Source organism: Lycium barbarum, chromosome 9, assembly GCF_019175385.1.
Source record: "Lycium barbarum isolate Lr01 chromosome 9, ASM1917538v2, whole genome shotgun sequence".
Classification (NCBI taxonomy): Eukaryota; Viridiplantae; Streptophyta; class Magnoliopsida; order Solanales; family Solanaceae; genus Lycium; species Lycium barbarum.
The window spans coordinates 33,051,254-33,067,177 of NC_083345.1; the positions used below are offsets into that span (position 1 = coordinate 33,051,254).

The window sequence follows — 15,924 nt, forward strand, 5'->3', positions numbered from 1 at the left end:
TAGCTCAAGAGTCTCGACCACATTAGATACTCGTCAAACTTAAAACACACCTTTCGTTACCCAGTAAATCAGGGGACATAATTCAAAGAGAACACAACCATCTACAAGAAGTATCTATTTGCTGTCTTTTCCTTTTGCTGCCCAACATGCAAGCACCTGAGCAAGCCAGTAATAGAAACAAACATCGGTATCCCCACAAACCTAAAACATGATCAACAGAGCTGAAATTTATGTCAGCCCCCTTGAGTCATGACTTAAATGGTACAGAAAATTTGAAATATAACATCCTTTGCCTTCCCTAGGAAACCAAAGAGAGTAAAACAAGCAGATGCCTCTTTCACTTCTACAAGGAAGGCCAGCAATCCGGAGTAAGATCCACTAGTATGGCCTGTAGCGGATGGGGCGTCTGAATCTTGGAACCCTTCTGTAAATCAGAAAAGAACAGAACACTTGTCAACTAACCACAGCAGTGAACATAACACAAAAGTGAGTAAAAACCACAACTGTTATACTACTAGGGCTCGTTTGGTACGAGGGATAAGGATAAATAGTCCAAGGATTATATTTGAGATGAGTTCATCCCACGTTTGGTTGGAATAAAATCGTGGTATAACCAATCCCAGAATTAGTTATCACGGGATTGTAGTGTTATTTTATCCCTGTGGGAGAACTGAGAACTAATCCCAGGATAAATTATTTATCCTGGGATAACTTGTTTCCAACCAAACGACCCCTTATAGCTTACAAGAGTGAAGAGTCACGGAGGACAAACGAGCGCATGCTAATTAGGAATACTATAATCCAAATCAACAAATATTTGAAGAATTACTCTTTCCATTCAAATCTAGGGAAGTTCAGCTCTATGTTCTGGAAGGCATAAAGCATTCCGACCAGTTTCATTTCTCTTTGATACTAAAAAGATTAGGACCAGTCCATCAGGATATGTATAGGATAATAGAAAATATAATACAACAAATCTTATAACCAACATATGTTGAATCAATATAGTGTTAGTGCAATTAAAAAAAAAAAAAAAAACTAAGTGTAAGTTTAATATTATTCTCGTTTAACATTTTAGTCACACGTCTTAAAAAACCAGTTAAGTGACGCATTTTTTGATAGGTATGTGTAACCGTGATTGTGTAATATACATTAGACATCGAAGGAGGCATCTAGTTTATTTTAGTGAACTGTTGACTTAATCCTTCCATCAATATGATGAGACCCTAGGTTTCATCTTCTGAAGCACACTGATAAACTTGAAAATAGACAAGTTCGAGTAGCTGAGCTGCTAATCCAGAAGCGTAGGGCTTCAGGCCATATTTAGTCAAAATACCAACAGAGCTGAAGAGAACATTAAACACAAAAGTTACTATTTCCGATCAAGAGAATTACCATGGCACATGCTCTGGCTTTTTATGATAAATCCAACATCCTACTTTGTTTAAAGGCAGTAAGCCTAAAAACACAGTCAACCAAAGACAACCCTAGATTCCATTTTGGGTGGCAGGGAGCTCTGGACTACTGCTCATGTAGGCAGGGGCAACAGTGTACTTCAAACAAGCACGTGTTCAAGTATGTTACCTTCTCAAAAAAAAAAAAAAATGTGTGGTAGTGCACACCCCATAAAGCATTCAGAATTGGTAGTATCCATGTTGGGGTACCACTTAACATTCAACTTGGCTTCCTTCAGAAATTGACAGATAGATAAATGACATACGAAGTTGCAACTGACAAGATTACTGGAACTTAAATGAAATTCCAAGAGTAAGAAGGAGATAAGCTGAGCATTAGTTCAGTGTTTACTGAAGTGACAAGGGCCAGGAGAATATTGTTGGTCAGGATGGAAACTGCCCTGAGCTCTGTCCCCAGCATCTCTTTGCTCCTGATCCTAGAGATCAAAGATATCTCGCCCCAAATGAACAGTCGAGCAAAGATCCACTATGTTTCGGATACAACAACATACCCAGTGTAATCCCACAAGTGGCGTCTAGGGAAGGTAAGAAGTACGCAGACCTTATCCCTACCTTTGTGGGTTAGACAAGTAATCAATTTGATGCCTCTTCTTTTTTGGTTGGGGTAGAGAAGGGGAGGTTGTACTTCACAGAAAGATCAAGATTGACAGAGACAAGGTTGTATGCCTTATCCTTTTCTTTTGCAACCCATTTTTTAAAATACTTCTAGCTCTTTCCCCAAATACAAAACCACCGACGTTACTCGTCACATAAGACACTTGCATATTTTTACAGTCGAAAATTCCTTGATTTTTTTCATGATTACGTAGCTCATCTAGCATCTAGGGTGGCTAGCTGTACTATGAACTGCTCATATCTTGATACACCTTTTAAGCATCCCCATACCCTAGACAAACAAAAAAGAAAAGAAACAGGAAACAAAGGGAAAAAGAAATTGCTCCATGTAGCAAATAAAACAGTATCACTCTTGCATTCTCAAACTTTCCAAAACACAAATAGCCATGGAACCAAAAGTTCAAGTGATGTAACTAAAATCCTCAGCTGTCGAAAAAGAAAATTTAGGAAGAAGACCCAAGGGGAGGGGTCGCTGAAGCATCGTAGAATATAGAAGAAGCAGCATTAATAGTTCCATTTCAATGTGTATACACACACGCGCGTACGTCTATGTATATTTTGGCACAACAAAATAAAGGTTCTGAAGGATAGCATCATAGTTGATTACCCAAAAGGTGGAAATACTGGAGCACCAGGCACGAACGGACGTCGAGGGCGAAATCCTGCATAAGGATTGAATCGCCTTCCTCGAAATTGCTTCATACCAGGAACATTTGTCCGCTTCGCGGATACCTACATGACAAAAAGACACAGTGGTAGAAGGTCTAGAAGGTGAAACAGAGTCAACAAATCATTAAGATGATTACTATGGAGTATGGACCTTCAACTGCCGCCCGTGAAGCTCTGATTCATTCAACAGAAGTGCATTTTGAACAGCCTCCATTTCAACAAATTCAACGTAAGCATACCCTTTCGGCTGGCCAAATTTGTCAGTCAGGATAGTTACCCTGTTAACAGTGCCACAGGATTGGAAATGTTGTTGCACTTCCTCAGGCGTGCAAGCGTAATCTACCTGAAGTTGAAATGAATAAAAATAATAATAAAAAAAAAAAGTCAAACGATAGTTCTGCCAAACATTTTCACAAGAGATGGGTAAGCGGGAGTTTAGGTTTGGGCGGGAGGGATTGCCTCGCTTCAGATATCCAATCCCAAAAGCTTGAGCCATATAGGGAGTATAACGCATATAGCATTACATTTATCAAACTACATTTTAAAGACTAAGAATGCGGGGCTTCTTAGATGTCTTTAACTAACATAATTGGTGCTACTTTTGTAAGATGTGCAGGGAACAATATCTTGTTCTTTTGCTAGTTCATGCCTTAATATGAGGTTAGCTGTCAATAAAGCAACACAACCTAACGGCAAGATGCAGCAACTAATCCCGAAAGTGAAACATCCAGACCAAACAATCTAAAGAGTTCCCTTAACATGTCATGCATTTCTGGACAAACTTATCCCAAGGATTCATTCTTCTGCACACAAAATATTGCAACCTAAAGCGAGAAGAGCAAAACTGAGAGAGAAAAACAGAAAACAAAAGGTAAAAGAACAAGTAGAAGAGCAAAAAACCAATTTTCTGCCCATAATGAAAAAAAAAAATGGAAGTAAAGCAATTTGACGACTGATACGCAAAAGTAAGTTTGTTCTAGGAAGTCCAACAATATTATTGCTTTCTAGGTGAGTTCCTGTTAAAGCTGCATGTTACACTGTTAAAGAACAACTAATAATGTAAAATAGGAGGGAAAAAAGCTACTGGCAATAAATTTTTGAGCAATAAAGTAATCTGCAGTTTCTGTCATTGGATTAAAATGGGAAAGCAAATAATCCGATAAGGTTAAACTAAAAATTAATTCCTGTCGTTAATTAACACAATGTAAGCATTACGAAGAGCAGGAAGATGCTAATAAGATAAATCCGTCACATACAGAAAAACAAATTTACATTTTGAGGAAAGGCGATAAACCTCACATTACCAACATATATGGATCGTGCATCCACCTCCTCCTTTTCAGCCTGACTAGCAGAAGCAGTTGGATCTGCACACATGCACATGAGCAAAATTTATGAATAACAAATACCCCATAAGCAATTTTGACAATATGTATCTCCTCACTTCAAATCTAACATTTTGGACAAGAAATCACAGAAGATTGTTTGGATTTCCCTGGTTCTTTGGTGTGTGCGTGTGTATTTTTGTTTGGGAGGGGGGGCGGGGGGTGTAATTTTTGGTATTAAAGAAAAAAAATTCCTAACACACACATCCACACACTCTCTTCAAAAACAAAAGTCCAAAACCTAAGATAACTTAAACACATTCACTGCACTTCTATGCGTCAGAGAATTGAGAGACCTTCAGAAGCACCCTAAAGTTTCACTCATGTTTCTAAAAAGCTAAAGGCAAAATGTGACTGGTCCTATGAGGCTTTAAGCAAACGACAAGAAGCAAACTCCACTTTTTTGGAGTGAAGCGCCTATACTGGAAACATAAAAATCAAATATATGAATTTTTTTTTGATAAGATCATGTAACATATATGAATTAAGTAATTTGTTTTTTTGATGAAGTAATTAAGTAATTAAAGTATCAAATCGCAATTATAATCACAAATGCTATCACCCAGTGTAATGAAAATATTAATCCAACAATTCAAATTAAACATCATAACATGTATTTTCAACAAGGACATACAACAATAACATCAATGATATTGGTTTTCAATTTGCAAATGATAACTGATAAGAAAAGAATTAATTTGCAACACATACTTCCATAATAATTACTCAAACAAATGTACTAAGAGAGTAAAAGAGGGGGAACGAAGAAGTCCAAACGAGAAAGACTCACACGCTAAGAGAAGAAGAAAAATGCATTGTTTGAAGAGGAAAAAGAAGAAAGACGTAAATCAAAAGAAGTAGAGAAACAGAAACAATAGATCTTTTTTTTAAATTTATCACAGCAGTAGAGCAGGTGTTAAACCTCGAGGAGAAGAAAACAATGAAAAATGGTAAAAGCGTAACGGCATACTATTTTCCATGTTTTTATCTATTTTTTTCCTTTTATAGTCGAATAAAGACTCAACTACTTCTAGCTGAGATCATTTTGTCCCTCTCTACATAAATCACAATGCTTCACCCATAAGGTGATAACCCCTTGCTTACTTTTGCTCGTCATAACCCCTTGCTTACTTTTGCTCGTCACTTTAAGCAACAAAATAATGACTTCCAATGGCACTGAATTTCTCATATAATCATCATGAAATGAGCTACTCCTTCAGTCCCAAAAAGATTGTCTTAATTTGACGTGGCACGGAATTTAAGAAATAAAGGAAGACTTTTGAAATGTGTGGTCCAAAGCAAGCCTTAGATATTTGTCTGGCTGTAAATTATCTCATATAGTTAAATAAAGGGCAGCCCGGTGCACTAAGCTCCCGTTATGCGCGGGGTCCGGGGAAGGGCCAGACCACAAGGGTCTATTGTAAGCAGCCTTACCTTGCATTTCTGCAAGAGGCTGTTTCCACGGCTCGAACCCGTGACCTCCTGGTCACATGGCAGCAACTTTACCAGTTACGCCAACCCACAAGGTCTATCTCATAAAGTTAAATAGTTTCTAAACATAGAAATGGGCCAATCTTTTTGGAACAAACTAATAAGGAAAGTAAGACAATCTTTTTGGGACGGGGGAAGTACAAATTAAGAACGTTTATTACAATAAATGCATCCTCTTTTTCCCCATTTCCTAATGTTAATGGGTAGCTAATGCAAGCCAAATGTGTCACGTATTATTGACCACGGTTTGGTCTAATTCATTTCTTTCCCTTTGCATATATCAAATTCTCTAGATACCCAATCGGTGCAGCCGAATTTCCCATTTACACTAGACCAGAATCACATTTGTACCTCCAAGAAACAGAGGAGTAATCAACTATAACAAAATTCACGGGCCAAATAATAGTTTTTTTCCTTTGAGAAGTTAAATGACAAGCTAGTCTGTCCAACAAGAATTAGCACCTAAAAGAATTTTCATACAAGGATGGTCTAGATCTACAAAAGCATGCTGATTACAGCAAGGATATAGCAAAGACAAAAAAGGGGAGAGGGAAAAAAGAAACCGGACAAAATGACAAGCAACTGTGTGTCCAACAAGAAATAGCAACTCAAAGAATTTCTGAAAGAGGATGAGGATCTAGAAAATCAGGCCGATTACAGGATGAATATAGATAATAGACACAAAAAAGGAGGAAGGCAGAAAGAAACTAATAAATCAAAGAAAAGAGGAACAAACAAACAACCATTTTCACCTTGAAGTAGATTCTTTTTCTAGATAAATATATGATTAAAAGAACAGAGTGCAAAAAAGGAAAAAGAAACAAAAGAAACGAAAGCCCACTCTTAGGCGCTGGAGTCGGCCACAAAGATTGTTTACGTTCAAAGCAGCGAACTTCTCCAGTCATCTTCCTGCAAGATATCTCGTCTTATAGGTGATTGGAAGAACAGATGAAGGAAAACCTAGAGACCAAGGTTTAGCTGTCCAACAAGAAGATCTAAGTTGAATAGGGTGACAGAAATGAAGATGTAAAGGAGCGATCTTTTCGAAGAAATCAAATTCTCCGGGGCAAACAAGTGGTCAAAGCCATTTAATAATAGAAAGGAGACAAGGAGGGGTTTATTTGGCGTGACGGTACTTTTAAAGTCTATTAAGGACATACAGAAAAATTGCAATAAATACTTATTTTTGCAGGTAGATAACTTTGTCATCAAACTGACAGATGTCCAGAAGATAAACTTGGGATTTCTGTAACAAGATTCATTTACTAATGTATTACACTATTACATTAGTTGAGCCAAGCTCCTCATAACATAATCAATATCGGAGGAACAGAATCCACTGTTCACGAATGAAATTTTTTCTACAATACAAGAATAACTAGTCCCACCGTTGAACGCAGGAGAAAATCCGGAAACTAGTTATTGTAAAAATTCCACAGCTATTAGTGTGCTAACTATATCTACCTGGTCTAGAATCGGGAGGCTTGAACGACAAATATTTGAATTAATATTACAGTTTTGGCATTCATGCACTAGTATCATATGTAGATAATCCCAAGTTTGAGAAGAAAAGAACTCTTGAGTTTCGCAGTAAGACACAATTAGAACAGACTTTGGACAAGAAAGATTTGTTCATAGGTACAACCGAAACTAAGACTCCTGGAAATCAAGTAGAAGAATGTCTAGAAAGACTCCAAATTTGCAACAACAAGAGAGTCTAAGCTGAAGCTACATGGAATTTGTTCTCAATTAGGACAGAAGATCAAGCATTTATGAGGGAAACCAATATTTTCATTTGTTTCCATAAGAAATTAAGAGCAACTTTAAGAAAATGACTGAACCAAAGAAAATAAGCTTAAAACATCTTATACATTGATTAAGAAGATACTTAATATAGTAGGCATTAGAAACACACTTTTCCAACCATGTAGCTCTTTTTTATGAAGATCCAAGCACCTATATGATATATCACTTGAACTAATGAGACCAAGAAAAGGTAACCCAAAATGATCCTTCCCGCACCATTGAGCCAGCTGGTAAGGTTGAACAAGACTTTTGAAGATAAGCAGACCCATGATATTTGGGGTAAGAGAAAGCCGCCGTGTACCTAGTTCTTTGTTTTCTCTTGCATGTTTTTTTGGAGAAGGTAACAGTTTTCTCTTGCATGTTTTCAGTAATAATTTTACTTTGTACTGGCCAAATCCTTATCATTATAGAGCTTTCTCCAGATGGAGTCAATGCTATGCCTTATTGCCTCTCTTTAATAGTTAATCAAAAGATGGTTAACCCCTTGAGGTTAGGGATTAAGAAAAAAATTGACGCCATAATGAGCTTCAAAATTGTGGTGATCACATTATCAGGACCAAAAAGTTTCTGTCCTTGACTGATTCTCTTGTAGGTTCCTGAGTAGACTTCCAGAATAACAACAACATACCCAATGTAATCCCACACTTCCAGAATAACAAGCATAATTACATCTGTTTTTCAAGGACCAAAGCTATTAGAGAAAGATAGTTAAGCTAGAGAGAAAGAATTAAGCCTGTTCTACAATAGAAAATGTGACCACATGAGGCAAATATGAAAATTTTGATTTCCCAACCCAATACCTGAATCTCGTTACTCGTTAATGAAAGGGGCATAAGCTTGGTCAAAGGATACCAATTTAAGGGCTTGTGTGCTGGTGCACGAAGAAGGGTCTCAGCTGCTTCTGCTTGCAGAGGGTTAACAAAATATCACCATTTACTCGAATCAACAAATTGAATTGCATTGACGCAATAAAAAATTTCAAACGAAGAAGGTTAGGCTTTAAGAGTAACAACAACATACCCAGTGAAATCCTAAATCGAATCCCTGAAGCACCTCATTCTATGATTTTGTCCACCTAACAACCATCAATCCCATCTTCTTCAAGTGAAGAAAGGAAAAGCCTTTGCAACAGCTACTTTAGCTTGCTGCACCTACCATGTAGCTATCTTTGTACTACAACATGCACTACCATTAAAATATTCATCTTGCTCCTCGAGTGGACATCCCAACAACTCTAGAGGAATTGATGACAAACAACTAGACAAAGGTAAAAGGTTTTTAGTTGGATTCCTATTTAAATTTCTCTTCTTTTTTTTTCTTTTTGATAAGTTGGATTCTTATACAAGTAAAATCGAGATTTCCAAGTGAGTGCATCCATTCACGTCAAAGCCTATTTACAAAGTTGCAGCACTAAGCATTGCTCCACCATAGCAAGAATTAACTTTAGTACATCTTCCAACCATGAGTTACCTAACCACAACTGCAGCAGAGAGATACAATCCCAATCATTCTGTAGCATAACTCAGTTTTCTTTTACCAAAAACTGGGTCGCAGACTCAAAAAATCTTTTCCGACCAAATTGAAATGTGTAATAGTTCTGCAAATAACAACTCTTTAAAAAATATACCACACGAATTGAGAGGTCAAAACAAAAATTCCAATTTTGACAAGTTTTTGAGCCTTTGAATTAGCATATAAAACCTTCCAAAAGTAATTTGTCAACAAATAAACTACTGAACCTCGAAACAATTCACGAGGTGAGGTTGACAAATATATTTCAAACTCCATTAATCATGAAACATAAATTTCTTTCTCACAGCCACCTAGCTTAAGCACAATATTTGTTAAAATATACTCCCTCCGCTTCAATTTATGTGAACTCATTTGACTGGGCACGACATTTAAGAAAGAGTGAAGTCTTTTGAAACTTGTGGTTCAAAATAAGTCTTGAATATTTGTGTGGCTGTAAATCATTTCATAAAGTGAATTTGTTTCCAAATTAGGAAAGAGGTCATTCATTTTGGCACGGACTAAAAAGGAAATAGGTTCACATAAATTGAAACAGAGGGAGTAGTAGTTAATTACAATTGGCGATGTCGTCTAACCATCAGAAAAATCAGATTGTATGAACTGATACTTGTCAAAGGTCAAGCTAGAGTTTCTTACGTTCAATACTTGAAGAGTGAATCTTGTAAGCTTTATTTGATAATATTTCTTTGAGTTTTCTAAACTGCTAAATCAGAAAACTTTTGTACTTCTCTTCAAGCATAATGACGGTTGAATATTTAAGACAGATAAAGTCATACACTAACATCTTAAGGAGGTCATAAGCAGCTCGAGAAGTCAACTACAACCCACATGGTGTACACTGTTCCATTATGCATAATGTGGAAATTTTGGAAGGAAAGAAACTCAAGATGCTTTGAAGGAAAAGCAATTGCAACTCATTGTATAAAATTTAGAAGCTTAAAGTTGTTAGACTTTTGGTGTAACTTGAAAAGTGCATTTTGATACTCTTCGGACTTCACAGACTGCTTATAAGGAAGGAAAACACCAATCAGTGTACTTGTACAGTTTCCAGCACTTGGTGATATTTCAAAAATAAAATACTTTTTTTTTTTGAGTTTCTATTTTTTTTTTTGAAGTGGCAAGTATCATTGATGTCAAAAACCAGCATTAAGCAGGTGCCATGATTACGATAAAAATTCTAGAGAAGAGGAGAAAAATAAAAAATAAAAAGAGAAAGAAACCTGGCTATCAATACAAAAGATTCCACGAATTGTAAAAGGGTTTCATTATCCTTTATCAACTCCTTTTACACCAAAAATTATCAACGAAAAAAATCATAGTTTAATATTAAGCTCTCCCAAACAGAATTCAAATTAGGAAATTAAACTGTCTAAAGCTGATATGCTATAAAGTAGTATAACTCAGACTTGCTAATTTTACCCTTCATGAATAATGAACTACCTACCTGATATTCTTCCAAGCTTAATCTTTCCTTCCTTGCAAACTTGGATTCATATAGTATATTCTTACAATGAATAATTACACTGATTTAAAAAACATTCTATAGAATCAAATACTTGCATTGCTCTAGAAGCACAAACTGTTAGTGACAAAACAACTTGATTTCCTATAGCTGCATAATGCGACGGAAATCACAACTTCAATTGCATCTAATTTTTTTGACAAGGCAAGATAATTAAATTGCATCTCATAAAGTGGCCTCTCTTCTACTGGACAAGTGTCCCCCCCCCCCCCCCCCCCCCCAAAAAAAAAAAAAAAAACACAAATGAGAGAGACTCGGAACACATGATCTTTTCTGATTCAGGATGCTATTATCAAGATTTTTTATATTAAAAAAAAGGTTAAAAATTATCTGATCATGCTTTTGTTGTATTGCTATATAAATCAGACAACATTTGGTGATTCTATTTCGACTTGGTTCCACTGAGATATGGTTTGGCAAACTGTGAACACATACCCCTCCAGGAGAATTAGTACCTTAATAATAATTTCAGAGGGATTACAGCCTCAAGGCAGCAGGAAGTCAGGAACCAGATCAAGCTCTACTTTTTTTTTTTTTTTTTGATAAGGTAAGGTTTAGGAACCAGATCAAGCTCTAGCTAAAACTTAACAGAAGCAACCCCCAAAAATGATGTACCCAAAGTAAACATAACTATGGATAGAGCATTATTCCTTTGCTGATTCACATTATTCAGAAACCACAAACAGAGCTCTCATCCCAACTATGCAACTTGCTTCCCAACAATAGACCTGTGCACTTGGCTCACATTTTCTTCACCAAAATGTTCAATGTTTAGAATTTCGTCTTCCTTTCACATTTTAATTATATATTATACTGTTTGCACTTGCAGAGATCAGCTAAAAGTTCCAACTAAAAAGAAATTTTTTATTCTGAAATTGAGATGATTCTATGTTATCAAAGTTAACAGTATGGCAAAAAATAATCAGCAATTGTGACAAAAACTAACTTACCTAGTCCGCAAACCTCTTGCAAGTACTGCAAAGAAGCAGCTTAAAAGATTAATTGGATAATTTTTGCCAATATGCTGCGGCGCTTAGTCAACCAGAGCAAAGAAGAAAAGGCAATTCTAAGTTAGGCTGTACAGCACTAGCAATACACCTATGCTTTTTTATCAAGTAAGCATATTTATTAATCAACAAGGCCAAAATCGACCGTACACAAGTCGTATACCAAAATGTAAAGAACCTACAAAAAGATATGGTTCTCTACAAAAGACACCCAATCCTCTATATATCAGGAACTACATGGGTGCACCAAAAATAAATAAGGTTACGGGGACTACTCCTTTGAATGCTTTACTGTTTTTCTCTCTCCAAATAATCCACATTAGAGCCAGAGGAGCAATATTCCCGGCCCTACGCTTTCTCCTTCTTCTTCCAACTTTCCACCTAACAACAAGTCCTTTACAGATCTAGGCATCACCCTGACATATCAAACCAACTAAAAACATCACACTACAGTCTCATGGCCAGGCTGCACTGTAGAGCGTAGAGAAGATGATCAACATCTTCACCGACCTCCTTGCATAGCACCAGCTGATGCAAACAACCTTTCGTTTCATAAGATTTTTCGCCGTCAAGATCACCCCTCTAGCAGCTAACCAGGTGAAAAAAGCACCTCCCTCATCACCTTAAATATCCAAATCGACTCCACAGGAAAGACCTCCTCAACCCTCACCAATAGCTTCTCGTAATAGGACTTAACAGAGAACACACATTTGTTCCCCAAATTCCATCTCAAGTATCAGGTCTATCGACTGGGCCACAGTGCTTATGAAGAGAAGCGAGCAACCTTTGAAACTCATCCACCTCCCAATCCTGGAAATCCCTCATTAATCTCAAATCCCAAAGGGTTTCTCCCCCTTGTGTCCCCCTCATATGTTGGACTGTCACCTCCCTTTGGCATGGGGTTGGAAATTCATCTTTTAGCAAGTAGACCCCACGCCACTTAGGTCCCCCAAAACTAACTCTCCTCCAAATCCCTACCCCAGAGGAGATCTGTTCAAAGAAATCTACCCATCCTTTATGATATTCCTCCACAGTCCACACCCAAAAAGCATAGCGATATCATCAGTTCTCCACCCCCCTTCCAACACCCCATGTTTATCTGCTTTCAACCCTCTCCATAAAGCTTGGACCTTGCAATACAACCTATGCTAAGGCCTCATACACAGTCAACCTGCAAATACTCTTAACCACCTTCATGCTTCTACGTCTTGCAATGGAAAATTCTTGTTTAGCAGCATAATTTTCATGAGAATAATCACTTTTCCTCCATCACCTCGATAAGACCTTATAAGCCCCTACATTTTTTTCCTTTTTTTTTTTTTTTTTTTTTATATAAAAAGAGTATACACCACTACTTACAGGGACAACTAAACTAGATGGAAAAAGGAAAATAAGGAGACACGAGAGATCATAAACTTGATCCACGCATCACTGGCAGATTTAATTGTTCGTTTTCTAAGATAAAAACAAGAATAAACAAGCGTGTCCTGAGAATATCTCTTGCTTGGCAGTGCAAAGACCAAGGGATGTTTCTTAATTTAAGTTCCGGTTGAACTTTCAAGACATATCAGTAGTGCAAAGTGTTTGAAAAATAGAGAGATGCACTGCCAAATGAGTAAAACCTTGTGCAGAGCCCATTTCTTTCTCGACTTTGGCCTGCATTTCGCGAAGAGCTCCTGCTTCATCCTCAATCTCCTTCAATCTCTTCTTCATATTCTCTAACTCCTACAAAAAAAAAAAAAAAAAAACACACACACACACACACCATCAGATAAATGATTAAGAGTCGTTTGGTAACTAGTTAGGAGGCAAGTTATTCATGTATCAAATCCTGCATAAGTAATACCACGTTTGGTAGCTGGTTAGGAGGTAAGTTATTCATGTATAGAATTAATAAGGTGTTTGGTTTACAATTTAGAAACCCGCATAACTAATTCATATATAAGTTATGAGGGAATCTACGTATTATATTTTCCAAGATCGAAGATGGAATAACTAAACTCTGCATAACTAATACGTTCATAAAATAATACATAACTAATCTATACATTACTACTACAAAAACATACCCAGTATAATCCCACAAAGTGGGGTCTGGGAGGGTAAAGTATACGCAAACCTTAACCCTACCTTGGGAGGTAGCGTGTACACGTAACAAAGAAGGTCAGACGGATATACAAAAGCCATGGAAAAATACTAAAGATAGCGTGACAAAGCATTACGAAGAAAAGGAATAGTAATTGCAGCACACTAATACGATCCTGGAAGTACAAGGCAATCCGGGCATTACTCTAACCAGCTAGCAAACACAACTCATTAGGGTTACACACCTCAAAAAGTAGCAGTAATAAATACAAAGGGTAAGAAAGAACCTTAGCATTAGGATCATCCTCAGATTCAGGGGCAGCAGCAGAAGTGTCATACTCGGCATCCATTTCTCCCTCTTCGTCAGGTATTTCACCTCCGTAAACCTCGTGCTCATGCTCCTCGTATTCATTCTCCTCTTCGTGCTCCATATCTCCCCTCTCTCTCTCTAACTCTATGTATGTATATGACACAGAAAGTGTTAGATTTATATACTGATCAGTGAAATTGATTTTTCTAGGTTTAGAAATAGGGCGGATTTGGAATTAGGGGGATTTGCGGGGGAATTAAGTCGGTCGGAGATCGACGGAGAGGATGACAAGTTAGAAACTCTCCTTTCACTTATATATCGTTATAGTAATTATTTATTTACTCCTTATAGGTTGTGTGGATTTTTCGGTCACGCTTTTCTTTTGGGCCAAAAACGGTAATAAACCAGTATCCAAATGAGAAAATGGATCTGTTAGACTTAACTATGGGTGTTTAAGAGCCCGTTTGGATTGGCTTACAGCTTAAAGTTGTTTGCAGCTTATAAGCTGAAAAAAATAAGTTGGGGTAGTCCAACTTATTTTTTTTGGCTTATAAGCTGTTTTCAGCTTATAAGCTGCTTTAGATAAACTAAGTCAAATGGGTTCAATTATTTTTTTGAGCTTATTTTAAGTATAAAATGACTTTAAGCTGGCCAGCCAAACACTCAAAAAAGCTGAAAACAGCTTATAAGCCAACTTATAAGTCAATCCAAACGGGCTCTAAATAGATCCAAAAATCAAGAGAGTGTTTAGATAAACTTTTTGTGCGGAGTGTGCTTCAAATGCACTGGTCTTTAATTTTTGTCCCTCAAATTGGTTGTCTTTTTATCCATTTCACCTAATATCATGAGATTTGGGATTCGAACCCCGACTTAATAAAAAAAAAAACAATTTCGCAAGTTAGGCCTGTTCGGGTCAAAATTAGGCCTTAAGGCAGAGTTACCTTAAGGTAGAGTTTGCCTCAATTAGGCAGAGTTTTGAGTCAAAAGTTTCAAATTCTTCAAACTCTGCCTGAAGGTAGTTTTGCAGGCAAATTTTTGTTTTGTGAAACCAAACTCTTAACTTGCGAATTTTTTTAATTTTTTACTGAGCGGTTGTTCGAACTCGAAACCAGGGGTTCTAGCCAAGGGCAAAAATTAAAGACCACCCCAAAATAAGGGCATTCCTGCGAATTTAGATTGGCTTATTTTAAGTGTTTATTGACTTTTAACCTCTTTTCTAGTTTTTGTGATGTTTGACAAAGACAGAAAGTGCTTAAAATCATTTACTTTTAGGCAAAAAAAAAAGTACAAAAATAAGTCAAAAGTTGGATATTTCCAACTTATGATTTTTAGCTTATAAGCTACTTGTAAAAAGCAAATTCAAACACCCTCTTGACTTGTGCTTCGATTAGATTTAACTTAGAGCCTCTTTGGAAAGTTGCCTAGGAATTGGATTTGTGTGTAATTGAATATAATTACATTGTTTGACATATTTGTCTGGCCAAGTAGTTACTTGGTCAGTATGGAATTGAGTGTAATTAGAGGTAGGGGTGTCAAAACTATTCTGAAAACCGACCGAACCAATTTTTAGATTCTTTTTAATGAAACCAAAGGTTTCAAGTATAAACTAATAACCATACCGAATTATTCGGTAGGTTTTTATTTCATAAAAAGTACCGAAAAGTCTATTTTTAAATGATATAAAATATATTGTATATGTTAATTTTAAAATTATAAAGCATTGAGAACTTTACCATGGGCCATGATTTTTTTATTAGTTAAACATTGTCTCCATTGATCATTGATGAGCAAAAAGTTACAATTTAAGTTTATCATCCCAAATTTTGTGCATGATCATTGAGTAGAGACTTCTATTGTTAGTCTAACCAAAAACAAAACCTATGCTTAGTGATTAAGGAGGATCATATATGATGCGAGCAGGTTTGGCTCTTTTGATCCTAAAAGAGGGAAGGTTCCAAGCATCCATGTTGATGAGGCCTTTGACTTGATTTGGGAGTTTCGCAAAAGAATTGAAGACATGGACTATATC

At 36.7% G+C, this 15,924-nt stretch overlaps 1 protein-coding gene across 2 annotated transcripts; it reads right to left on the reverse strand.

The window, feature by feature from the left end:
- LOC132611153 (polyadenylate-binding protein 1) lies at positions 1 to 14,217 on the reverse strand. Of its 2 annotated transcripts, XM_060325557.1 has the most exons (6): positions 13,873 to 14,217; positions 13,123 to 13,225; positions 4,059 to 4,126; positions 2,911 to 3,102; positions 2,698 to 2,822; positions 1 to 424 (listed from the first exon to the last, which is right to left on the reverse strand). In XM_060325557.1, the coding sequence occupies exons 1-6, from the start codon at positions 14,014 to 14,016 to the stop codon at positions 379 to 381; spliced, it is 678 nt and encodes a 225-aa protein (XP_060181540.1). In that variant the 5' UTR covers positions 14,017 to 14,217; the 3' UTR covers positions 1 to 378. The 2 variants fall into 2 exon arrangements, with proteins under 2 accessions (XP_060181540.1, XP_060181541.1); XM_060325558.1 differs by lacking the exons at positions 13,123 to 13,225; positions 13,873 to 14,217 and adding an exon at positions 6,477 to 6,711.
- Positions 14,218 to 15,924: the final 1,707 nt, after the last annotated feature.

Excerpts from the sequence above, each read along its gene's own strand:
- LOC132611153 (XM_060325557.1), bottom strand. The coding sequence starts at position 14,016 with ATGGAGCACGAAGAGGAGAATGAATACGAGGAGCATGAGCACGAGGTT. Across the intron at positions 2,823-2,910 it reads TTCACGGGCGGCAGTTGAAG|GTATCCGCGAAGCGGACAAA; the intron begins GTCCATACTCCA and ends TTTGTCATGTAG. Across the intron at positions 425-2,697 it reads CCAGTATTTCCACCTTTTGG|AAGGGTTCCAAGATTCAGAC; the intron begins GTAATCAACTAT and ends TCTGATTTACAG.